General features: G+C 36.2%; 2 protein-coding genes and 1 long non-coding RNA gene across 3 annotated transcripts; 2 read left to right on the forward strand and 1 right to left on the reverse strand.

The window, feature by feature from the left end:
- lonrf1 (LON peptidase N-terminal domain and ring finger 1) lies at positions 1 to 10,821 on the forward strand. Its single transcript, XM_082187305.1, has 12 exons — positions 1 to 749; positions 2,057 to 2,172; positions 3,155 to 3,277; positions 4,556 to 4,756; positions 4,860 to 5,085; positions 5,462 to 5,570; positions 6,332 to 6,446; positions 6,963 to 7,084; positions 7,490 to 7,648; positions 7,739 to 7,901; positions 8,076 to 8,228; positions 9,264 to 10,821. Exons 1-12 carry the CDS (start codon positions 128 to 130, stop codon positions 9,420 to 9,422), a joined length of 2,268 nt encoding a protein of 755 aa, XP_082043431.1. The 5' UTR covers positions 1 to 127; the 3' UTR covers positions 9,423 to 10,821.
- cabp4 (calcium binding protein 4) lies at positions 10,744 to 25,517 on the reverse strand. The gene is given in 9 exon segments (XM_082187324.1): positions 10,744 to 11,370; positions 14,390 to 14,537; positions 14,696 to 14,803; positions 14,805 to 14,806; positions 15,466 to 15,609; positions 17,009 to 17,039; positions 21,819 to 22,011; positions 22,092 to 22,127; positions 25,067 to 25,517. Coding segments are annotated over 8 exon segments (690 nt in total). The 5' UTR covers position 22,127; positions 25,067 to 25,517; the 3' UTR covers positions 10,744 to 11,341.
- On the forward strand, positions 11,663 to 22,727 carry LOC309511945. Its single transcript, XR_014210830.1, has 4 exons — positions 11,663 to 11,862; positions 21,410 to 21,459; positions 21,860 to 22,033; positions 22,465 to 22,727. It is a non-coding gene; the product is annotated as an uncharacterized lncRNA (long non-coding RNA).
- Positions 25,518 to 26,736: the final 1,219 nt, after the last annotated feature.

A 26,736-nucleotide genomic window follows, 5' to 3' on the forward strand; every position in this document is an offset into this window, starting at 1 on the left:
GTAACACTCGGACAAAACGACTGTATGTTGAGGAGCGCGAGTCACTACGTTCTCTTGTACTGTGAACTGTAAGAATGCTTTACCATTTTTACTTATTATTTTTGTCAAATTAGTGGCGTATCTGTGAATGTCACTCGCAAGCATGTCGCGAAGACTAGACCAAGAATATGCTTTGGAGGAAAGGGGAAGGTTTTTTATATCATCTGAAACAGAAGGCGACTGGGACGAGGATAGTCATGTTGATCACCGTCAACTTGTTTTATTCAAAGCCGATGCTTTAGCTTCGGAAAATCGTCTTAAAGAGGCTGTCGATATGTTTTCCATGGCTCTCCGATATGGCCCTGTCCGGCCAGACCAGCTGAGCAGTTTAGTTGGATGCGTTCTGCGCAACTTCAAGAAGAAATCAGAAGAGTCGACTGCAAAAAGTGAGCCGAACTGGACACAGGATTGTGAATTTGACTGTCCTGGTTGTCATAGTTTCATAGCCGATCCCGTGACGGTGCCATGTGGACATACGTACTGCAGGAGATGTTTACAACATAGCACTTTTTCTAAATGTAAACTGTGCAGCGAAGACATTGGGAGGAGGCCCGGGGAACCCCGATTGAATGTGATCTTATGTGGACTTTTAGAGAAGTGGTTCCCAGAAGACGTCAGAAGAACTAAATGTATAGGGGAAGCTGAAAGCCTATTGAAGAGTAAACAGTACGACGATGCTATTGCACTAACGAGTCAATTATTAGAAGCTGGTAAGTTCAAATCCTTCCTTGTTTCTAAATATATTTACTAATGCCAGGGGCAAGGTTACTAGATCACAACACCGTCGCCACATCTTATATTATTTATTAAAAGGGTGCGAGGTTAAAAGAGATCAACTGACCAACATTTGGATTGACAGCCGTAACTTATTTGCCCCGCCCTCCACGATCATGTAACTGGTGAGTGTCTGTATTACAAAACGTTGCTGGCAGGCGCATGCGCACTCAGCACGCGTTGTGTAAGGCAGGTCGTGACACAGTGTTTTGTAATCTGACGCAAACTGAGTTTTATAATACCAACTAGATCAGTATGTAATATACACAATGTTCAGGTGTTTATTTAAGAGGGAGATGCCAATGGGTTGTCTAATGTCTTGTCTTGTAGCCTAAATAAAATAAAAAAAATGGTAAGCTTCTGCTGGAATTGAAACGGCTGCATTATCTATCTATCTATCTATCTATCATAGATAGATACATATATATATATGTGTATCATAATAGGGATAAATAGTCATTTATTTCTAATTTATTTTATTCAAATTTTTCAGTAAGACCCAATGGAAACTTGTATACAATAAAGTATACAGTATATTGCATTTAAGTCTCAGTGTCCCATCCAGACTTCTTATTCCATCTGACCACTACAGGTCAATCTGTGGTCATTTTATTACTTTAGGTTTATTACAGTTTGTTTACTAGCCTATATTTGCAGCAGTGGGTGTCACTCATGGGGCCACTAACCCCTGATATATAAAACACAGTCCCAAATCAGTGGGAAAGGATCGAATCTTAAGTATGACACATTTATAATGTGTTTTTTATTTGCATTGTTGAATCCTGAAAATCTACCACCATATCATCTTTGTTTATTGACAGACAGGAAATATCTGATAATGTTGGTTACATAATGGGTACACAACCTTCCAGTCGTTCTGCACAAAAATTACGACACTTCTTCTTTGATAATCCTTTGCCACATTGTGTTAGGGATACGTATCTTGATAGAAGTGTTGGTTCCAGATCTGTAACGTCACTGTACATGTTACAGAGACAGCGTAATCAGAGTGCGGCAGTCGCATCTCTTCTGTCACGTCCTCATTTGCCCTTGTGAAAAAATGGCAGTGCTGCAGTGTCACATCCTCTCTCCTGTTCTTCTTGTGGCATTTCAATGCATTCCTTTTTATCTATGGAATCAGGAGTATTATGAATATTGTCAATAATGCCTGTTTGACTGACTTAAAGCTTGGCTTTTGAGATTTGTCATGGTCTCTCATTCTTTCTCTTTCTCTTTCTCTCAGACTCTAGTAATGTGTGGGTGCAGGTGTGCCATGCCGAGGCTCAAAGAGGAATGAAGCAGTACCGCAAGGCTTTGGAAAACTGGGAGTCCTGCCTGATTGCTGCCCCATCCCCAGAGGTACGTTTGTGGATTTTCCTAATGCGTACTGCCTGCAACTGCTACAGATGGCTAATTCATTTCAAAGTACATCAGGAGGCTTTTACAAATGTTATAGTAGCTGGATTGTTGCTTTAAAAACAGCTGGCAAACTCAATTTAAACAATTTACCAAGTATCAATATACAGCCATAATTCAAAGGATCAATGCATTATGTTCAAGGCTCAAGTTTACGTTCAAAGCTTTATTTTATTTTGAGGCTTTTGTTTTAGAAAAAAAGTTGCAATAATGGCTTGAAGCTATAATGCTATAATGTAACTATACAGTATAACACATTAATTCATGTATAAACTTTTGCTAGAAAACAGTGACATTAAATGCAAAACTGACTTGTTTACAATATTTATACCATTTTAACCAATGCTTTCAAGACTATTACAAGTTATTCTCACATTTCAACAAAGACTCATCTAGCTGTATAACCCAGATGGATCATTTTACCATGTTGACATTTTTAATTAGCAGATTTCACAACAACAATTCTAATTATGTCACAGAAAAGGACCATCCTTCTTGACCATAAAGGAGTTTGAATGTTTTTCTTTTTCAGTTCTGATCATTGCTATTCATTTGAATTTCAGCACCGCCGCATATGACCTACATTTGTTAAATTAGCTCAGTTTCTACTACAATTATTGTGGTGTTGTGTTGATATTGGAAAACCCTGTGAGGGGATGTAGTTGTGTTAAGCACAGGATTAAGGTATACAGGATGTTTGCCAAGCTGACAAGTGAGATAAGGAGATACAGACAGGTAGGGATAAGGCAGAGATGTGGGCCACTCGAGTGTGTATTTATATTGTTGTGAGTCACAGTGTCTAGCTGTGTTATTAGCATTCATTCATAACATGACTAGACTCTCAGCCCCATTCTAGTCAGATTAACCCAAGCAGCATCTGCACTACTGGAAGCTGAACTCACTCTGATCTGTCCCTCTCTTGCAGAGATATTTCTGGAAAGCAAAACTGCTCCAAGAGATGGGTCATGTGGATGAATCCCTGCAAGTCTTCCTTCAGTGTTTGGCATTGGATGAAAACTTCCATCAGGCCAAACAAGAGGTGGAAATGGTGAGATTAATTTCTCTGTTTTTGTACATAGTTGGAGTTATGATAAAAATTTGGCTTCAGTATGTTACCAACCTGTATTTCAGTATCGATACTAAATTGATCTTTTTTTGCCAACAAATAAACATCCTCAAGTGACTGATTAAACAAATAAATAAAAGTATAACAAAGCAAACCCCAGTTATATTATAAATAATAATAATATAATTATATTAGTATATCATAATAATAATAATATAACTATACTAATGATATAATTATACAAATAATTATATTGTATTATGTTGCGTATATATATAATATACCATTATATTTTATTATATTTAGATCATATTATATGTTTGCTGGTCTGATGGAAGTTACAGAATGGCTAACATTGCTTACAGCATCATTAAGCAGTCTGTATAACATGTTTTGCTACTTTGCTGTGGTTAAGGCCATCTAATATGGGAGCATGTTGGTTTATCAGCTTAACAGTGACTGCATTTTATATAAAGCCATTTTTTGGCACATTAGATATGGTCTCATGATAGCATTGATTCACTGGAAATGTTTTGTGTTCAAGATACAGTTCTAGTTATTTGTGTCATGAAAGCTCAACTTATTGTAATGTGCTGTGGCCAAACTGATGTTTCATATCAGTGCTGGACCATAATTAAATTATGTAAGATAATTATTACTATTAATTGAAGCTATGTGACTTTCTGCCTAAGCAAACAGAAAGATGAGGAAAGTGCGCTGTGAGTGTTGCATAATCTGTGTATCTTTCAGAGTGTGTGTGTGTGTGTGTACAGAAGGACTTAAAACACATTCTCTTATGCAATTAAGTGCTTTTCCTGTGGCCTAAATTAGGACTGAGAACAATCGTAAAGGGAAAATCATGATCTCTAAATTACATTTACTAAGATTAGTGTCTTAAATAACAGTTCTGAGGCATAAACACTTGCTAGCAGAATCTTATTCTTGTGATGCATTTTTTCTGAATTTGTTAGTAAGATTATTTCAAACTCATATTAAACAGAACACTGCAAGATTAGTTGTGTACAGCACACACACGACTACTGTTCAATTTCTAAAATGTTTTTGAAAGAAGTCTCATGTTATTCAAGGCGGTATTTGTTTATTAAAAAATACAGTAAAAACAGCAATATTGTGAAATATTATTACAATTTAAAATATATATATATATATATATATATACATATAAATAGCTGCACTGTTTTCTAAACCTTTATTAAAATACCCTTTTGTTCTAAATTGATCTTTCTTCTTCATCTTCAGATCTTGCATGACCTGTTGGCTCCGGCCTGTGATAATGTCAAGGTTGGATTGAGAGAGACAACCCACAGCTCTTCCTTTCACTTGCGCAGTAAAACCCTGGTGTCTGATGACCAAAATCTAGACCAGCAGACCCAGTTGCAAGCCCAGCACCAGTCAGACACTCAGGCAGCATCTGCCCACCTTCCCTCTAAAACCTCAGAGGTATGCTGGTCACCTTTGCACCATGTACTTTAGAAATAAATCTCAGTTTGACAGCGACATTAGCAGCTCTTAATACTTTAACACCTAATTTCCTTGTCTGCAGAAACCAGGTCGAGCTGAAAGTCTGGAACGCTCCGGCCTGAGCAGAGCTCATTCCCTTCGTGCTCACGGGATAGGGGGAGGTGTAGAGGAGGGGCTTAAAAGAGTTAGCTCCGCCCCCCAGTTGGGTGACCCAGAAAAAAGCACGCTGCTAAAGAGGAAGCTGTCTGTGTCTGATGCAGGGCCTAGCGTGGCTTACAGCCATGGCAGTAAATATAAAAAGCAAGTTGGTAAGTCGTGATGCCAACACAAGGACATGTAAAACTGCATGTTGAAACATTTTCACACATACTGTATTGACTGTACATCTGATCATTTTAATGACAGGCAAAAGCTAAATTGTAGCTGGTGGTTTTTCCAATGACCCCAGAAAATCCAAAACCAGCCTAATTATACAGGACTTCCCTAGAATGATTAGTCGACTTAATTCAGGCAACCCACTGATTAGTCGATCTTTAAAAGATGTCGGTTTTCGAGTTTGCCTTATTTCCACTGGCACTGTGATCAGTATGCATTACTATTGTCGCTTGAAAATGTCTGCAGTTTGAGTTTGTCCTAAATAAAGCGGTGTCCTCATCTCTCTGCTCTTCAACCTTTCTCCTTCAGTGACTGCCAGTGCAGCTACTCCTGTGGTTACTGAGGAAACCAAGTCCTATCAAACCCTGCCAAAAGACCTGCTGGACCCAAATGATTTTGAGTGCTCTCTCTGTATGAGGTGAGGGAAGAGCGTGTTTTCAAAGTCAAATCAACTTAAAGTCCTATGAAAAAGAAAAGGAGAAACTGAAAATAATCAGCAGACTGTTTCTCCCATATATACATTGTAATGAATAATAATAAAATAAAAATAAAATATTTTTATTTTAAATTTTTCTTTAAAAAAACCCCATTAAATTCCTTGCAGATTCCCAATATATTTTTTATGTATTTGATTTTTTTATTTTTTTTTTATTTAATGTTTTACACATTAATATTTCAATAAGAAAATTGGTTTCTGAAAAATAATAATTTTATTTTACGGAAAAAAATTCTTGCAGAATTCCCAATTATATAAAATTTGATTCTTTAAAAAAAAATCTTAATATTTTATATGATGTTAAAATTTTTCTGCTAATTGGTTGCGAAAATCACAAAAGATCACTGTTATTGGTATTGACTACTGCTAATTTGCTATTGTGATGACTGTGGTGCTGTCCATTGGTGATCGGACCTGAAATGAAGTGTAAACACTGTCTTAGAATAGCTTCTCTTGAATTAATTGAAAGAGTGCATGTAAAGAAGGCAAATTAATGTAGCCTGTTTTGTTTCCCTGAGAAAACAAAAAAGCCTCAGAAGTCAGACATCTGTTCAACATCATAATGTTCATTATGTGCCAATGAAAGTGTGCTTGCTTTTTTTTTTTTTTTTGCACCTCACTAAAATTGAAAGTGTGAGTTACTGTTTAATATAGCTCAACATCATCTCTTATCTCTTTTCTAGATTATTTTATCAACCCGTCACAACACCCTGTGGTCACACGTTCTGCAAAAACTGTCTGGAGCGCTGCCTAGACCACAATTCCCAGTGCCCTCTCTGCAAAGAAAGTCTGAAAGAGGTTTGTATCAACATCATAGACTGTGCATTTGGACAGCAAGCTACATTCAAGTCATTAAAATAGCGTTCAGGGCTCAACAATAAGGATTTTTATTTATTTTTAAACAAGATACATTTTATTATAAATATAAATTGTATTAATTAATCAAATTGTATTTCATTTAATTTATTTAAATGTATTTACATTTTAGCAGCATAGTTTTATAAGTATGAAAAAAGTATTTACATTTTTCATAATACATATTGTCCAAATATTACTGATTTATTTATAATGTTAATTCTTACTTTTGCTTCCAAGACCTCAGGCTATTTGGTCGTCCTTATTGTTGTGCACTGACATAGTATTTTTTTAAGTAAACAACATCAATTTTTTGTTTTACATATTATACAATGTTTCATATATTCAATTACATTTTAAACTATTTGGGTGTTAGTAATTGCTCCTATTTTTTCTTTATTTCTCTTCCTCATCTCTCTCTTGCTGTTCTCTTCTTCCTCTTTTTTGTTTTTCATACAGTATCTTGCCTTTAGAAAGTACACAATCACACAAGTGCTGGATGACATTATTAAGCAGAATCTATCCAAGGAACATTCAGAGAGACTGAAACTGCATGCAGAGGAAACAAAAGAGCTCTCAGAGTAAGTTTGCACAATTGTTTCATTTGTGGCTCATTCAATTAGATTCATCATTTTGAGTGTTTTGTTTTGAAGCGTTACATAAATGTGAAGATGCTTTTCCACTGATGCCAGACTTAACATTAATTTATTATGCGTAATCTTTTTTGTTTGAATCCATCAAGTTATAATTACAAAGAGAAAAATAATTAAATGAGATGAAGTACCTTTCAATTGTAAAGTTTTTAATTCACCAAATTATATCACATTGTGATTTGTATTGTTACCATTGAATAAAATTATCCTATTAAACTTAATTTTCAATCTACAAATGTTTGTCAAACAGTCTTACATACAGTCTTATCTAATCTAATAGTATCTAATCTTCAAATCACACTCAATCTCTTCTCTGTTATTTGTCCTCCCTAGTTTAACAAAGAATGTGCCCATCTTCGTTTGTACCATGGCCTACCCCACTGTGCCTTGCCCTCTTCATGTGTTTGAGCCACGATACCGTCTCATGATCCGACGCTGCATGGAAACTGGGACGCGTCAGTTCGGCATGTGCATCAGCGACCCCCAGAAAGGGTAAGCGTGTGCTTATATGTGTTCTCATTGGACTGTGAGGATTAAGTCTGTTGGATTACGTTGCTGATTTTTGTATTATGATATGTCAAGGTTTGTGGACTTCGGCTGCATGCTTCAAATCCGCAGCGTGCATTTCCTCCCAGACGGGCGCTCTGTCGTGGATACAATCGGAGGAAAGAGGTTTCGCGTCCTCTCACGCGGAATGAAAGATGGATACTGTATTGCCAACATTAAGTATCTGGAGGATATGAAGGTAGGCACTTCTGTGGATTTTTAGATTACTGTAATGTACAGGAATGCAGGATAAGACTTGTTTTATTTGGAAACTTTATTTCCATATCCAGTTAGCCAAAAGTTAAACTAAGCTTTAATTAAAGATATAGTGTTAAAGAAAGATTGAGAATTTATCAATTTTGTGTGTTGGCAGGTAAATGATGAGGAAGAATTGGAAAAGCTACAAGTGTTACATGATCATGTGTACGACCAGGCCCGTAAATGGTTCCAGAACCTGGAGAACCGCTTTCGGAACCAGATCCTGCAGCATTTTGGGCCAATGCCTGAGAGAGAGGCTGACATCCAGGTATTTCCCGTTTGCTTAATCTCTGCTACTGAAAGAAGCCCTTCCCCCCCTTCCAGTTTCTTTGCCCTACAGCAGGCTGGGCGGGAGGAAGTAGGTCAAAGTGCATTCAGGGTTTCGATTGCATAAGTGCATTTACATCATAAATGTGTCAGAAAGAACGGAAGTGAATTTGGCAGCTTTCGCAAACACTATGTTTTCAGAAGAGGAATGGCATTCTTTGAATAATAATGGCGGGAGGTTGCTGTTGTGTAAGCTTCATGAACGTAGCCAGTCCTTATATGTCCTGTCCTTTGATATCTAAATAAAAATGAGATCTTTACAGATACTTAAGGGACTTTTATCTGCATTTAGTTTAGCTGGCCTTTCTCTTTTAGAAAAGAAAGCATTATATTTATGGGGCATGAGTCAAATTGTCCTTGATCTTTTTTAAATTAAAAAGCTATGTACTATTTTCTATGAACTACAATTTTATCTAAAAGTCATACTGACATTAAAAGTGCACTTCAGGAAGCATTATAAAATAATTGTTGCATGACCCTTTTAGGACTAAAACAAGCTATTAAAAATAATTTCCGTTAATTGAAATAAAATAAAATACAATATAAATATTACATGAGAATCTTAACACAATGGAAATTAGAAATACTAGTTTAGAAAATAAGTTGAAGTACTAAAATGACTAAAACTAAAATAAAAAATAAAACGAAATAGAAATATATCTAAAAACAAAACCTAATTAAAATGACACAAGTACATAAAATAAAACCTAAACTAGAAAAAAAAACGAATTCAAAATATTAATAACTACAATAATAGTATACACAATTTGATGTAAAAATAGAGGAAATGAGCATGTATAACTAGATATGCAATAACGGGTGATACATTTCCATTATCAACAGATAAAGATAAATGTAAATCGGCAAAGAACCGACACGGTAGGGATGTTGTACATCCTTAGGACATGACCCCCTTATTGGACTTAAATCAGCAGCCTGATCTTAAGACACTAAACACACTTTCTTTGTATTCCAGGCCACACCTAATGGTCCAGCGTGCTGTTGGTGGCTGCTAGCTGTTCTTCCTGTTGATCCACGCTACCAGCTGTCTGTCCTCTCCATGACAACACTAAAAGAACGACTAGTTAAGATCCAACACATCCTCACCTACCTGCAGAACCTTCCCAGGGACTAGAGCTTCCACACAAACACACACAGAACTCCCTGTCACTCTGCTGGCCAACATGCAAACACTCAATGGTGCTGACTGACGAAGAACTAATGAGATTCCAAGGAGAGTCCACTGAAAACTGAGCACAGATTTACATTTGTGTACTTGGATGTAATTCATGCAGAGAGTTATAAGAACAAAGTGTTTATTGTTGTTTCATACTTATCTGTTAATCACCATCGATTTTCTATGTCTTCAAGATGAGTGTTAGACGACATCCCTTCCTGTAGTATTTATTGTTCAGCAGCCTGTCCGATTTCGTTTAGGAGAAACAATCTACTTCAAATTCTGTTTATGTCAGGTGCCCGTAGCCTCCATACAGTGCTTTCGGGGCAGATATTTTGCTGGAGAGCATTCCAACATTTTCAACATGATCATGCTTTGTATGTTGAAGTGGACAGGGAGCATCTACAAAAAAAGGTGGACACCAAGATGGAAGGCAATTTTGAATATCTTTTCTTCACTTAAAACTCTGGAGAAACAAAAGCAGAAATATTGCTTCTGAGCATCCATCCGAGCTTTCTTTCTTGACCTGTTAAGCACGCACAAGAGGTTGTTGTCGCACAACTATGGAGTTGCCTAAGACAGAGAAAACTCTGAAGATGCACTTGTATTTATTTGTTACTTTTGCAGTACTGGGCGTTAATGAAGCTTGCACAGTCCCGTCCTGTCTCAAACTTTCAGCTCAGAGATGGGCACGATACTGTTAAGCGTAGCTTTATTTCATACTGAGGAAATAGTTAAGACTTCCAAGTGTCTCAATAGTTTAGTTTCAGACGTATCATTCATTTTTTTATGTGGGTTTGCTTATAAAACAGCAAAAACAGCATGCCACCTTATTGCAAGTGTCTCTTTTGGGTACAAGCTGCACTCTGTCCAATGCTTTAAAGGTAATTTTTGAGAATGAGGTTGAGATATTTATACACAAACAAATCGCAAAGGGAAACTTGCAATATTTTGACAGATGAAAACAAACTATCATTATCTGCAACCAGCACCATACTGAAAGGAGACCCAGCAAGCATTCTGCATATTGACACTGATGAATGCTAACTCACTAGCTCATACCTGTGTGGTGCTTGTTGTGTGCAGACTAAACTAACTTTTGCCTTATAATACCTTGTTGCATTCTGCTACTATGGTATAATGCGTCCGCTTTGGTTTTTGCACTCCTGTTGCCGGAGAACTAATTCTGTGATTTAATTTACTTCATTCGCCTCTTGGTCCTTTCAGTGTGTAAAATATGTCAAATAATGGCTGTTATATGTAAATCATTTTGTTTTAAAAAAAAATATTTTTTTTACAGCTATGCTCAAATATTTAAGTTGTCAATTTTCAAATAAAATGCACATCTTTTTCATTGTATCTTTGTTAGTTTATTTATTTACATTATCCATCCATCCATCTATTTTACAAACTGCTTTTCATATAGAGTCATGGGATGTTGGAGCCTATGTAGGTCATCAAGGCTTATTATTATTATTATCCATCCATTTTCCAAACAACATGTCCTATGGATACTGGAGCCTAATTTATTTTTATTAATATTATCATCATTATTCTTGTCAGATAATAAGTATTATTATCGTTACCTATATCGTCCACTAGGTTACAGCAACTTCACTGGTTGCGCAACAACAGCTGTTTCATAACTCCCAGATTTGTTGTCCCGTACACTACTTACTATTTAGATAATCCACCATCCTCGATCAAACACAATCTTGGACACAAGAACATTTTTACAGAGTTTCGAACCTTTATTGAATACAAATTCTCTGTACAGTTCTACATAAATCTCAGCAGTTCATGGCATGCTATTTAACAACTTGACTGACAGGTTTAATGATTTCATGATTGAGCTCTTTATATGGAAATCCATTCAGCTATCGGAGAGACAGCATCATGACAAACTCTGAAAGAAAACGGAGACAAAACTAGTTAATATAAAATCTTGGTTCTATCTAGTTTACTATGAGCCACACGATAAAATGTCACATGTGGGGATCCGTACTAATCAACGGAATTCGTGTGAAAAAGAAGCGAGCCTTTTTAAGAAGTTCATACATCTAGGCTAACTTATCCAATTCTTGAAAGTGGGAATGTGGCTTTTCCCCCACTCGAGCTCTAAGTTACCTCCCTGTGCTCCTTTATCATAGTTAGTTTATATAATAGAGGTTACACATGGGTGTGGCGGGAATTTTCTCCTGAGTGAGGTAAGTTAAGTGGTTGACAAGTCAACATGAACAAGTTATTTCGCTTATAACTCCATTTTAAAATCAAATCAAATAAATATAAAGTTCACGAATTAACCCTTACTTATCATTTGATATAGAAAACGTATGCAAATTTCGCGTGCTGTCCGAGGGGAAGAGCTCCAAGCTCGGAATCGGGTCCAACTCCGAAGGTCCGAACCCAGAAATGAAAGGGATTGTTGCTGGAAAACTGTCGTGGGATAGATGTAGGTTGGCTATACCATAGGGCTATACCTATATATTTTTTTAACAAACATCATGTCGAGAGCGGTGTCTGTTGCTCCACAGTTGTGGCAAACGTCCCCTGTGGGAATAATAGACCTTATTCAGAGCATGACAGGAAAGCGAAGCTGTGACGGATAGACTTGCCGTGTTTCAATTATAGATTTCAATGTTGTAAAAAGATGTATGAAGCCAGGGTTGCCAACTCTCACGCATCTCGCGTGACAGTCACGCATTCAGCCTCAATCTCACGCTCTCACGCTCAACAAAGAAATCTCACGCAAAAATAGACATTCTTCTGTGCTCTATTTTTTTTTCACTCATGTGCACTAAATTTCAGAATTACTATAAACAATTCAGGCTCTTAACTACTGGATGGACCACTAGTTATGGCGCAAATTAGTTAAAAATCTCCCAGAACCTAGAGCGAGCACGCATGCGAGACTGTCGTCCAAACCAACCGATAGCGCGCGCACGCACGGCAGAGAGGGAAAGTCTTACAACTGCGCATTTTATCAGTTGCGGCGCCTTCATCTATAGTCTACACTGCAGCACGACGTATATTCACATCAAATGTTAACGCAGAGGAACGGGACACTGCAGTTCACAAAAGTTCATTATTTGCATGTGCTTTAAAGCCTTGCCGGTTAAACATGTCATTCGCTGCTGATGCGCTGTTCAAATATGCGCTTTACTGAGCGCGTACACTCGACGCGCACATGCACTAAAAAAGCCTGTTACTGGACTAAGTTATCTTGTGAGTCTAATATTGCGCTAATACTGTCAAATACAGACAATGTTTACATAAACAAAGTTGGTTATGTCTAAAGTGAAAGCAAACAGAGAAAATTAATTAAAATTTGCTTGTCATATATATATGCGTGTATATTAGACGCGTCGCGTGCAGTTCTTACAGAGACAGTAGCCCTAATAATAAACATGCTGCCGCTTGTTCTTAAAGAGATAGTTCACCCAAAACCAAACAGTTGCTGGTCCCCATTGACATACATAGTAGGAAAAAAATATACTATGGAAGTCACAGGGGTACATCAACTGTTTGGTTACTGACATTCTTTCAAATAACGTTTATTTTCAACAGAAGAAAGAAACTTATTCAGGTTTAAAACAACTTAAGAGAGTAAATTATGACTTTTTGGGGGGAGAACTATCCCTTTAATGTTAATAAAACAACAAAACACAGAGGAAATCATTCACTGCTCTTGACTGAGAACTTTAAGTCTTTTGTGTTTTATTTTCATATTTGTCCATTTAATTACTTTCTTCAATTCTACTGTTAAATACACCTATAGCTGAAAAAATAAAGCACTGTTTATTTCATTTGTATATTAAGTTGTGTATGTGTAATATGTATCTCTGTTCTTAATTTTTAATAACAAAGAAAATAGTGACAAAGATTTTAGCTTCGCCACTTTGACCTAAATGTCTGCCATTCTTTTTTATTTTATATTTTGTTACCTATATTTTGTTATAAGGCTTTGTTTTTAAAATAGGGACATTAGTTTGGCTGTAATGCTCAGTCACATGCAAAATAGTAAAACCAACATGAAAAAGAATCATGATAAAATCGTGATTTTTTCTGAAAAACAAAACAAAAATTTTGATATTATTGCCATATCGCCCACCCCAGGTGTAAAAAAGTGCCTAGATGTGCTTAGATGCTAAAAATGTGTTATTATTGATCATTATATCACACTACAATTAAACATAATGAAACATTCATTTGAATTGAAATTGTTTTATTAGCTTAGCTAATATTATTTATTAGCTTTTTCTAGAGATTGCAGTCATGCATGACATGGTGAAAAATGACTTGAAATAATACTGAAAATAGGTTAAGATGAATGTTAAAGGTGTGCTCCTAAAAGCACAAGTGGCCCCTGCCTGCCCCATCCCCCCCCCCCCCCAGTTAGCCCCCCCCCCCCCCCCCCCCCCCGTCGGAGAAGTCTCACTCCGAGCTAAACTGAAAAGTTGGCAACCCTGTGAAGCATGTATGTGTGTATGATCACATAATTTTCCTCAGCTCATGTTGTCTTGAGTTGTCTACAGACATGTTTTGGAAAGATATTTTTGCAGAGGCAGAACAATAAAAAAACACAGAAAAGCATATCTCAGCAAGAGACACATTTACTTCAGGGAAAAGAGAGCTGCTGCTGTTTCATCTGCTGACCACTAGATGGCGTTCTAGAGTTTTGCTATTGCTTTTAGTGAATTAACGTCGGTTATTACTTTTATATTAGTGAATTAAGTAAATTGGTTATCGTTTTGCATGTTTGTTACATTACACGTTTCTTTCTTTTGCTTTTTCACTGCTCAGTGAATGATTTGAGCTTTAATCTACTCTGCTCAATAGTCCAGAGAAAGTCTTCTCACCTGTAAACTCATGCATCAGTTCCCAGAGTAGTAGTACATATTCAAAAGGCATTCTGCCTTCCTTACCATCAAAGTCCACATTCCCATCTCCGTTGAGGTCGATGTCTGTCAGAATTTCTTCCAGTTCTCCTTTCTTCAGTTTCTCACCGAGCAACGTCTTTGTGGACTCTTTCAGCTCCTCAAAGGTGATCCGTCCATCACCGTCACAGTCAAACTAAGAGAGATATTCAGTTTCATGAAGATATAATATTATTTATAGGTTGGGAAAAGATGCAATATATCACGATTTGATGTTTGTGGGGTTTTGTTCTCTATTTAATGTACACTTCAAAGTGAGCTTCCTTTGAAGGCATCTTTAGAGTGTGTACTCACCTGTTTGAATGCACAGTGCATCTCCCTTAGACCGACCATATGAGCAGTCTCAGCCAACATCCTGGGCCCCATTAATTCACAGAAATCATCAAAGTCCACATGACCACCCCCCTACAAACACACACATACCACATTAACACACTTATCTTACATTTAAACTGACATACACTACCGTTCAAAAGTTTAGAGTTGGTAAGATTTTTTTATGTTTTTGAAAGAAGTCTCTTATGCTCACCAAGGCTGCATGTATTCAATCAAAAATAGAGTGAAAACAGTAATATTGTGACATTATTACAATTTAAAATAACTGTTCTATTTAAAAAAATATATATATTTTTGTGATTGCCAAGCTGAATTTTCAGCATCTTTACTCCAGTCTTTAGTGTCACATGATCAGTGTCATCAAATCATTCTAATATGCTGATTTGAACATTTTGATTTTGAAAACATTTCTTATTATAATGTTGAAGACAGTTGTGCGGCTCAGTATTATTGTGGAAGCCGTGATGCTTAATTCTTCAGGATTCTTTGACAAATAAAAAGTTTAAATAAATAACAGCATTTATTTGAAATAGACATATTATAAATGTCTTTACTGTCACTTTTGAAAAATGTAATGTGTCCTTGGTAAATAAAAGTATTTCTTTCAAAACAAACAAACAAACAAAAAACCGCAGTGACCTCAAACTTTTGAATGAGTAGAGCTTAGGCAGTGTATAAATAGACACACACATTGCATCATCTGAAACTGTTTTCAACCCTACACTCACATTTCATTTTTATCTGCTGAATGATCTCAATCAGTTCCATCTCTGTTGGCATGTATCCCATGGTTCTCATGCAGTCTGCAACATCTCTGTAGTGTAAATATCCATCCTGGTCATAGTCAAACTCTTTGAATGCTACATGGAGCTCTAAAGGGTAAAGAAATGTAATCACATTTAATCACATCGTCAACTTTTCTTCTACTCACTGGATATAGTATTCTGCTATTTGTAATGGGCTACATTTTATGAAACATTAATATTACAATTAGTTTTTACACAGTGTTTTCTAAATGGCTTCAAAAGAAAGACTTAATTAAAGTGAGTGAGGGTGTACAAATCCACTGTTTTATTGTAAGAAATATTAGATGTGTTCTCATAATAATACAACTTATTCTAGCATAAGAGATAGCTAGTTGAAAACATATTTATCTTTTCCCCCTCTTAAAATGGTGCTTTTGGCCTGTCCCATATTAGCGGTCTTGGTATACTTAACTGTATCCAAATTGTATTTATTATTTCAGTAACTAAAATTAATTATTTTATCAGCATTTGTCATTAATTAAAATGTGCTACTAATGTTTAATTTATACAGTTATTGAATGTTTATTAAAAATCTGAGTTTTACACTGAGTTTAGACCGGGTTTTGCAAACTGCATTGTAACAGGGTCGCTAACATTACAAATCTCATATACAGTAAAATTAATAGAAAATTCAACATCTGAAGGTTTTCCTTTTGCTGACCATTTTTGAAGAAAAAAAACAATGAAAGGATATATTATATAAGGGCTGCCTGATATTAAAGAAAAATACTAGTTAAATAATGCGATATTCAATATGTGATGCATACTTTTAGTGTGTAAAATCAACTTAAATAATTTTTCAATATAAAAAAAAAAAAACATGACATAACCAATATGTTTCACATTCTTTCTGGGAAAAGAGAGCATCACTACAACTTCTGAAAGTGAACAGCAATGTTTTAGCATTACATAAAATATAATGTAACAAATTTGACTGTCATTTCAATGTAAAAAAAAATATATATATAAAAAAAAAAATATTTAAATGCCAACAAATCTTTGTTCAATTTGGTAATATATAGTTATATAAATCTGAAAACTTAACACCAAGAACATCCAGGTAAACAAAAACACCTGAAACTAGGGGTGCACAATTATATATATATATATATATATATATATATATATATATATATATATATAATAGAGCTTTACATTAGTATAGGCTACATACTGCACCAGTTATATAGGCTAATCTATGTGACTGTGCAGCTTAAGCGTAGAACCATCAGCACAGGCTGACTCACTGCTCTGGTATTATTAATGCTGCTTACTTCTCTATCCACTGTATGCCATTCACCATTCATGACAATACCAATTCATTTTTAATCAAATTTATTTGTGTCAGATGTTATTGAATTTTGTCAGTTGTTTATCTTATGCTGAGTGTGTGCAGCATTTGTATTGTGTTCGTCTATGTGCTGTGCAATGGCTCGGATATTAAATATGCATGTTTTGTACGTACCATCTAGTTCCTCTGGCAGTAAATCTCTGTCCTGGTGAAGGTAAATGTGTGAGAGAAAGAGAGAGAGAGTGATAGAAAGTTAGAAGGACAGAGAGATGAGAGAGAGCAAAATGACAGAGGAAAAAAATTGTGACACAAAAAACAGCTAAATATGGAAATTATTACAGCATGAGAGCTGAACGTCCTTAGAGACATCGCCCATTTTTAATCACTAATAACTGAGAATGACGCATGGAGTGTGTGTGTGTGTGTGTGTGGGGGGGGGGGGGGGGGGTATAATTGGATTACACCATAACATGCCCTACCATGCCTCACGTCAACGCTTATACAAACAAAGAACGGGGAGAGATGCGGGGAAAAATTTAATCATTCTGCAAAAATAAACTGCATAAATGGTTGGGGGGGTTGGGGGTTGGGGGTTGGTTTGAGGGGGTGGGGGGGGGATGGAGAGAAACGGTTTATAAATGATTGCAAATTATTATTATTATTATTATAAAATGTTATTGCTGTATTTGATAAATTGATATCATCACATGCAGTTTTATTCAGGTTCATGGACACATGCATGCTTTAATATGATTAAATCTTACAAATACACATAAATGCAATACAAATATACATATCGGCTAGCACTTTCAGAAATGGATACACATGAATGTACAGTGGGGAGAACAAGTACTTGATACACTACCGATTTTGCAGGTTTTCCTACTTACAAAGCATGTAGAGGTCTGTAATTTTGATCAGTACACTTCAACTGTGAGAGACGGAATCTCTCTAATTTACATTTTATTGCATGACATAAGTATTTGATCACCTACCAACCAGTAAGAATTCCGGCTCTCACAGACCTGTTAGTTTTTCTTTAAGAAGCCCTCCTGTTCTCCACTCATTACCTGTATTAACCTTAAAAAGAGAGGTGTGTAAGGACATCAGGGATAAAATTGTAGACCTGCACAAGGCTGGGATGGGCTACAGGACAATAGGCAAGCAGCTTGGTGAGAAGGCAACAACTGTTGGCGCAATTATTAGAAAATGGAAGAAGTTCAAGATGACGGTCAATCTCCCTCGGTCTGGGGCACCATGCAAGATCTCACCTCGTGGGGCATCAATGATCATGAGGAAGGTGAGGGATCAGCCCAGAACTACACGGCAGGACCTGGTCAATGACCTGAAGAGAGCTGGGACCACAGTCTCAAAGAAAACCATTAGTAACACACTACGCCGTCATAGATTAAAATCCTGCAGCGCACGCAAGGGGTCTTGGCCAACAACCTCCTTCCCTCAGTAAGAGCATTGAAGATGGGTCGTGGCTGGGTCTTCCAGCATGACAACGACCCGAAACACACAGCCAGAGCAACTAAAGAGAGGCTCCGTAAGAAGCTTTTCTGATGTATCGAATACTTATGTCATACAATAAAATGCAAATTAATTACTTAAAACTCATACAATGTGATTTTCTGGATTTTTTTTATTTTATTCCGTCACTCACAGTTGAAGAGTATCTATGATACAAATTACAGACTTGTACATGCTTTGTAAGTGGGAAAACCAGCAAAATCGGCAGTGTATCAAATCCTTGATCTCCCCACTGTATGCACATTTATTACTTTCATGAAGTTGCATGTTGTTGTTTTTTAAATGAAATGCAGTTCATTAGAATTTCTTCTGCCATGAAGCTTATATGGCTTGACAGATTTTGCACTGTAGACTTGGAAGTACAAATGATTTGCCACTACGTAATGGTAAAGCATGCAATTTTTGAGCCACTATAGTTTCATGAAATGAAATTGCAAAAATTATGTTTTCAAACAGGTTTCCTGTCGTCCATTGGTCATTAAACAGATAGTCCCACCCCAAACTCATGCTATTGGTTCAGCCAGTGCTTCTATGTCGGGCTGGTCTGGATGTTTTCAGATTAATATTTTTAAAGCACCACAGAGAATCTTTAAATTGCTTAGTACTTATTTTTATTTCTGCATATAAAGTATTTTAACATCGAATGACTGTTACGTTCCCAATTAGTTTTCTAGGGGCAGGGAGATTTTAACTCCATACATTTTGCGTGGCACCTCTGCAGCAGTTTATTTCTGCTGAAAAAGAAGCGATTTTGCCATCTATAGGGCATTGAAGGTACTGTAAGCTTAATGCGGCAGCGGTACTATGCGTTTTGCCTTTACTCACCCAAACTTGTCAACAAGGCTACTTTACACTAATGCGAGTGCATTAGAGGGAAGTAGCTGGATCCCAGCTGTTTCATATTCGAGATGAGGATATCTGTGATGAGGCCAATGAAGTCTATTGCAAGTAGGCTTTGACTTCATTTTACTTAACTTTATTTTAATTATTTGTTATATTGGAGAGACTTTTTGGAAGGATATTTGGTTACTTATGCTCTTTTTGAGTACTTAAGCTTAACTGAGACTTAAGTGTTTGTAGATGTTTAACTGAGACTTAAGTGTTTGTAGATGTTTAAGAGGCTGTTTTGTTGATCTTGATTTATTACAATATATCATTCCCATTGTTTTGTCTCAAGATGCACACCATGTTTTATTTTTTCTAAAGCATGTTTATAAATGCTACTTAAATGTCCTAATTTAACTAAGACCTAATCCTGGCTTAATCCAAGCCCTGTTTGTGAAACCAGGCCTATTTTACTCTAGTCGTTTTGGAACTGGTGACTTGTAACTCGTAATGAAGTCTTTTTCACTGTAAGGTATATGGTTTTCAGGTATTTTTTACACCTCTGCTCTACAGCTCGTGCTGTATATGGAGCAAAGCAGATGCTTTCATTGTCCAACTGAACTAAATGGGTTTTTATTTCTATAAAAAAAAAAAGCAACAGTGGAGGCGGTGCCGCTGTGGCCAAGTGATGTAATCGGTGTACAGCTGAACACCATAACAATGGTAACCGACTACCACAGCAAGTCTAATGGGTATATGTATATTGCAACTTTTATAAGGCCTAATTGATTTGTAAGGCTTTGCTAACTGAGAAATAGTTGGTGCCCAAGGGCATGGCCCACTTCGAAATGTTTCATTCAGTGCATTTATTTGACTTTTTGGACCAAATTCCCTAAAACACATTTATTATTAAAAATAATGCATTACTCAGACGTCTCTGGAAGAGGGAGCAGTTATGCAACTTGTGAGTTGCTTCAGGCTATTTACCCATAGATATATGCTAATAGGGTCCCTTGTCTATCTGTTTTTATTTCATTCATCCCTCCAATCTGCCAAGCAGAAGCCATGGAGCTTTAGGCTGTGTGCATACATTGGTATATTTTCCAATTTGTGTCGGAGCACCTTTGTCTTGTTTGTCTCTTAGACTCTATCCATTATCTCTCTCTCTTACTGTTCTTCAGTCTCTCTGTTTTCTGGCTGTTTCTTGCTCGCTGGCTCTCTGATCTCCAGGCGTACTCTTGAAAATATAATCAAGCATCTCTGAGTTTAAATGACTATGATTCAATGAATCGTGACAGATTCATAGCATCGGTTTTAACAGCAGGAACAAGATGCTTGCTTAGGTCTGGGCTTCAGTGCACCAAAATAACTTGACTTGGCACTTGTTATTGACCTGATTGAGGAGGAAGGTGGTGCGTTGACAGGCGGCAATATTTTCTCAGCAGATATATCACAGATTATGAACCTGACCTTGTGCTAAATAAAGACACATTGATCCTGGATATATGTGTTCGAAGAATCCATAGGTCAAACAAACTGGCTAACATTAGACACCTATAAAAGGTTCAGCTGTCTAAAACCATCTATAATCTAAACTAGTTTACTGGTCTTATTTGGTCTCTCAGGGTGGTTTTGGAGTGGTTTAGTGCACTTTTCAACTGGTCAGACTAGCAGCTTAACACCAGCTTGGCCAGAATAGGAGACCATCTTAAGCCAGCTCAGACCTGCTTAGGATGGTTTAATTGTTTTTCCCAGTACCATTGTACAGCGATTGTATCAGATTGTAATACCATGATTGCTGAATCAGTGTTGATATTGTTAACTAAAACTATTAAAAATAGTTTTTCGATAATTGAAGTAAAGCTGAAATAAATTTTTTTTTATATAAAATATAAATATTAGATGAAAGCTTAAACTTAATTAAATTTAACTGGAAAGTAGAAATGATAGCTACTAAGTTAAGTTCTAAAATTGCTAAAATTAAAACTGAAATAAAAGAAATTAAAGCTACGCTAAATAGAAAATGAAATGTTTATATTAAAAACTAATAAAAATTACAAAAAAAACCCCAAATTGATAAAACTTAAATTAAAATGAAAACTGTAAATATTATTAAAGCAGATACAAATGTCACTTATTCAAAACAATAACAAAGTCGTAGCTTGATGATGCTGTCAGTGAGCGTGGAATAATGGGAGTTGTCGTCTTCCCCTCCAGAGCCAATGGAAAGCAATCCGACGGGATTCAGGCAGTAATCTCTTTCATGGGTGAGCAAATGTATTAAAGTTTTATTAACGTTAGAATGAAGCTGGTTGGGGCCAAGAGCCTGGGATAGTACTGCTCCTTTCGTTTTGATGTTTTGATTTTTTTTTGCGATTAAAGTTACACTTAAACTCCGCCTCCTTCCCTGAACTTTGTTAGTTAAGTTTGATCACTTAAATTCACATTATTTTATTCCACTGAAGTACCTTTGAGTAGCATTTACTGTAAATGCCATGTTACATGAATATGGTAATCATTAAAAATACCATGATATATAGCATTAGGTACCTTTTTTGTTATCCTAAACATTTAAGACATTTACTAGACAAAACTAGCAAGGATAAATCTAAAGATGTTGATTTACCTGTCCAAAGAGAGTATTAAGATACTGCGTATATGCTGCAGCAATAGCTGAATTCTGGCTCGAAGTTCTACTGCTGCGGCGTTCTTGGCTGTCAGATGAGTCCCTGTGACCTGAGTTTTTCGAGTCTTTGGAGGAGTTACGAAGAGCAGAGCGTGGAGGATGAGCGTCTGATGAGGATGAAGGACCAGAGGAACTGCTAAAGGGAGAGAAGATAGGTAGTGACCACTCCGCACATCACCTCAACCAATGCAAAGATTAAGAGCCATCTCGTACCTTTCTTTTGAAGGTGTTTTACTCCTCTGAGACATGCTAGTAGATAACAAGGAGAGAGGGGAAATTTTAGATATTCAGAAGTTTATATACCATTGTTCTTTCCCATCTCGTTTGCACTTTGAAATTGTTGTAACAATTATTGCAACCATGCCCAGTCCTTTGACATTAACATGTATAAAACATAGTAGCAGCTTTCCTGCCTAGTTACTGCTGTTTTACCCTAGAGTTCAGTGGTTGGGCAGGAGCCTGATTCCTGTTAAAAATGCCCGTTGGGTTGCTTCCTGACATTATAATAGTTAGAAAGGTCATAGGCTGGAATTACAATGACCGTTCCAAATGGCAACAGTTTGATGCTATTGTTTTCCCTTTGTAGATTGGCTTATTTTTGAAGAGAAGGACACACGGCATAATCAAACGCATGCTAGCGGCAGATCCAAGACGACGGACCATTCCTCCGAGCGCTGAATTGGATTACAATGGAGGCCGACAGGCACACTAGACAGCCTATAAATTATAATCAACAGTTTAATATGCCGAAACAAAGCAGCAAACCTCTGTCTGTCCTCTGCCCATCAAACAAGTCATTAAACCGAAATTGTCAATGGCTCCTTACAAGCAACAAGGATCAATTTGAGCAAATTGTTCACACAAAAACATTTATTTCTTAATGCCCTGGCGTTTTGATTCTTTAAAAATCATTTGTTCTCCAATAAACATTTGGAAAATAAATGTTCAATTAGAAAGGAAAATTCCAAAAGAAATCTCTTTAATTTCTTAATTGTTTCTCTTAGACCATATGATCTTACTTGAAGAGCAAAGTGTGACTGATCAGATTTTTATCCTTAAAGATCTAAGAAATATCTCAAATTAGTCCAAGACCAAATAATGCTAGATCAATTATCCAATTATCATATTATCCAATATGCTGGATAATAGTCCAAGATCAATGCAGTGTTATCCACATATAGAGGGCCCTATCTTGCACCCAGCGCAATTGACTTTGTACAGCGACACATGTATCATTCCTATTTTGCACCCGCGCACAGCGGACTTTTCCCTCCACAGACGCACGTCGGTTAACTAAGAAATACACTTGCGCTCCCGGGGGCGGTTCAGCGCAAAGAGGAGGCGTGTTCCGGCACAAACGTTCTCTGGTGCTATTTTGCAGGTTTAGAAAACAATTCCGCCACTGACCGAAAAAATCTAGTTTAAAGTCAGTGGCGCGTTGCGCATGTTATTCATATGCTATTTTAAGGGCGCATGCTTGGCCATAATCAATGATGGCGTGTGCACAACGTGCATACACTTTGATTCTCTCATCTACACAGAAGCAGCAGTTTTCATTTTTGCAAATCATACATTATTACGATAGATAGATAGACAATTTATTATAAAAGCATACATCTAGCTTACACATTTACCCAAATTATCATACGCCTGTTTAACCGAAGTTAATTTGGGTGGGTTTCTCCATTTCAATGTAACTTCTCTCTTTTACGGCCGTGACGAGAGCGTTGCTCTCCTCGGCTGTGAACCGCTCCTGGCGTGCGTCTGGCAAATCCGCCGTTACAATAGCAATCCGCTATGGAAAAAGCGCGCCTGCTCTTAAAGGGAATGTGAGATGACGCTCTGATTGGTTTATTTCACGTTACGCCCAAACCACACCTATGAATAATGAAGCTACTTCAGACCAACCCATTTTAGATTTGCGTCGGGTGCAAGAGTCATTTATCCCGCCGGTATAATAGCAACAAGGCCCAAGACCCACCCACAAAGTTACTTGCGTTTCGCGCTTGATACTTGCGTTTCTGATCGTTAAAATAGGGCCCATAGAGTGGAATAGATGGGTTCCAGAAATCTGAAATACAAATTGAATTTTAAAGTTAACTTAAGGCAATATACCCCAGGTGAATAGGGTAAAAAAATTAACTAGATATCACCATACTTCCCTATTTAATTGATTACATTAAAGGGGATTACATGTTAATCTTGAGTACCTATATATCTGAATAGTCTTTAGTTTTATTAGATTTATAAAAGACAGATACGCTGTACCGAGTATATGGTTTTGTTGAAGCCATCTTTTTTAATATTCATGTTCAACAGCGGAATTCCTCGTGAAAAACATTACCTGTGATTCTGCAATCAGAGAATTGCTACAAGCAAATCATGTCAAAAGAAGTATTTTGTGCCCACCCACTTCCATGAAACAACCTCTTTAAATAAATATTTTTTATTTCTCCATCATTTTAAATTTAATTTTCAAAAACAATGCTTCATGGGATTGCAGTTCTTTCTATCGTTACGTTATACAGTCTTGTACTTTTCACTTTTTGTCAGATTTTTTTTCTTAGACTTTTTTTCTTCAAATTAAAGATTGTAATTTTGTCATTTACCTCTTAGCTAGTTGGTTGGCTTTGTGGCTTATAACTCTAACAAAGACTTTTTTTTTAAACTTACGGGAAAATTAAATATACTTCAGGAACCAAGGCCAAAGAAAAGGTGGGCAGCATTGTTGCATTCTACAGTCGCTGTTGTCCATGGCAATGTATATCAGTCCTAACATCCACGTAACTGAAACCAGCGCTACTTTCACGTTTCTCGTATCACACCATATACTCACACTTTCATTTCATACAAACGCAAATTACGCCATCTTGCTGCTGTTGATTATAGTAAAAATGACCTCAGAGACCTTTAGTATTAATATCACTGTAATCTTGTCACGTTGTTCGTCATGTTGCTATGCTGATTGTTTTGTACATTATGGACTTTTGTCTTAGAGGGAGCTTTAAATTAATATAGGTTACAGGTTTCCATTTAAATTTATATTTCGTGTCTGCATATTTATTTATTTATTTACTTGCTTATTATATCTCTTAAATTAGATAACTGAGTCAAAAGCAAGGCTTTGATAAATCAATATGTTGGCTCAATAAATTACATCTGAAGAAACTAGTTAAATAAAAGCTTACTTTAGGAAACGTCTAATTAGTTTTTAGTCTTCACAGCAAACAAATTATTCATATTTGAATAGATGAGATGAACTAAAAGACGTGAGATCCTCCTGCTCTTGGTAATTTGGTGAATCTATTTTAGTGCATTAGTGACACTCACCAATTGGAAAAACCTGCCTGGCTAATCTACAAGAGTTATTAAACTAAGTGACCAATTGCTGTCAATCAGCACGTTGACACGAGCAATTTCAGCTCCTAATTCTTTTAATTGGAATAATTTAACAGAGGAGTGGTGGGGTAATTATGGAACTGATAGAATCATCCAAGAGAGCCAAAGCTGTGCTGGGGCAAATTACGCTAAGATACCGATCCTTTTTGATGCGAGTTGTGATACACCGAAAGTAATTATTTCTAAAATTACATATGAGATGATTGGTTTGCTGGAATACTGCAATCTGTGACATCCTTGCACCTTGTTTTTTTTTTTGTTTTGTAAAGTTCATGAAGTGACAGTTTTTTTTTCTTTATGGCAGCCACCTTTCAGAGCTGGCCTTCCAAAAATGACTGCATCTGACAGATGCAGATTAGATCAAACATGGACCTTCAGAGATATAAATCTTTCGCACCCTGAAAGACTCAATCACATTGAGATATCTGTTCTAGCCAAGGACATCAGATACAGGCTTTTAAATGGCTTTGTCTTACTGTTTGACAGGTGAATGCTAGAATGTTAGAACTTTGATAAACTTTTGTTACTTTTGTAATGTCAAATAATATTAATTTATATTGATTTAAAGCAACCAATTGCAAGGAAATCGCCCCAAGAAGTTAAAATGGATGGGAAGAAACCTTAGGAGGAACCAAAACTCACCTAGGAAAGTCTTATCTAATTTCTACATTTTGATTTCAGACGTTTGTTTGTCTTTATATATAATATCTATATGGAAGCCCATTTTGGATTTTTTATTTTTATTAAATCAAAACAATTATTAAAAGTAAGTAAATGTTTATATTTGATCATGGTTATTGCAACTTTATATCTCACAGCTCGATTTTATATCTTGCAATTGTAATTTTATTTCTGTTAATTGCAACTTTATTTCTCATGATTTCAACTTCATATCTTACATTTGACTTTATATCTTACAATTTCATTTTTGTTTCTCATAATTGCAACTGTATTTCTCATGTTTACAACTTCATATCTCACAATTATGGCTTTTTTAATCTTGCATAGCAACTTTGTTTCACAATTTCACTTTATTTCTCATTTTAAACTTTATATTACAATTATTTGTTTTATTTTTACTCTGGGGTGGAAACAGGCTTCTATAGATATGGGGACCAAATGTCCCACACGGATAGTAAAACCTTAAGGAAAATGGCTTAACAACATTTAGTATGTTTATTATGAATATGTAAAAAAAAAAAAAAAAGAAGTGTGGTTTAGGTTTAGAAAGCATATCTAGGCATAGAAAATATCAATATCAATTTTAAAAACGATAGAAGTCAATTGGAAGTCTGAATTTTTTTTTTTTTTATGGTAGAAAAACCTAATATACCATTCAAAAGTTTGAGGTCAGTAATATATGTTTTTTAAAGTCTCTTATACTCACCAAAGCTTTTTATTTGATAAAATACAGTAATATTGTAAAACATTATTACAATTCAAAATAACTGTTTTCTAT

Source organism: Leuciscus leuciscus (assembly GCF_965113295.1).
Source record: "Leuciscus leuciscus genome assembly, chromosome: 13".
NCBI classification, from domain to species: Eukaryota; Metazoa; Chordata; class Actinopteri; order Cypriniformes; family Leuciscidae; genus Leuciscus; species Leuciscus leuciscus.

Coding starts and splice junctions, on each gene's coding strand:
- lonrf1 (XM_082187305.1), top strand. CDS start 128: ATGTCACTCGCAAGCATGTCGCGAAGACTAGACCAAGAATATGCTTTG. Junction 5,571..6,331: donor GAGTGCTCTCTCTGTATGAG/GTGAGGGAAGAG, acceptor TCTCTTTTCTAG/ATTATTTTATCAACCCGTCA. Junction 8,229..9,263: donor AGAGAGAGGCTGACATCCAG/GTATTTCCCGTT, acceptor TTTGTATTCCAG/GCCACACCTAATGGTCCAGC.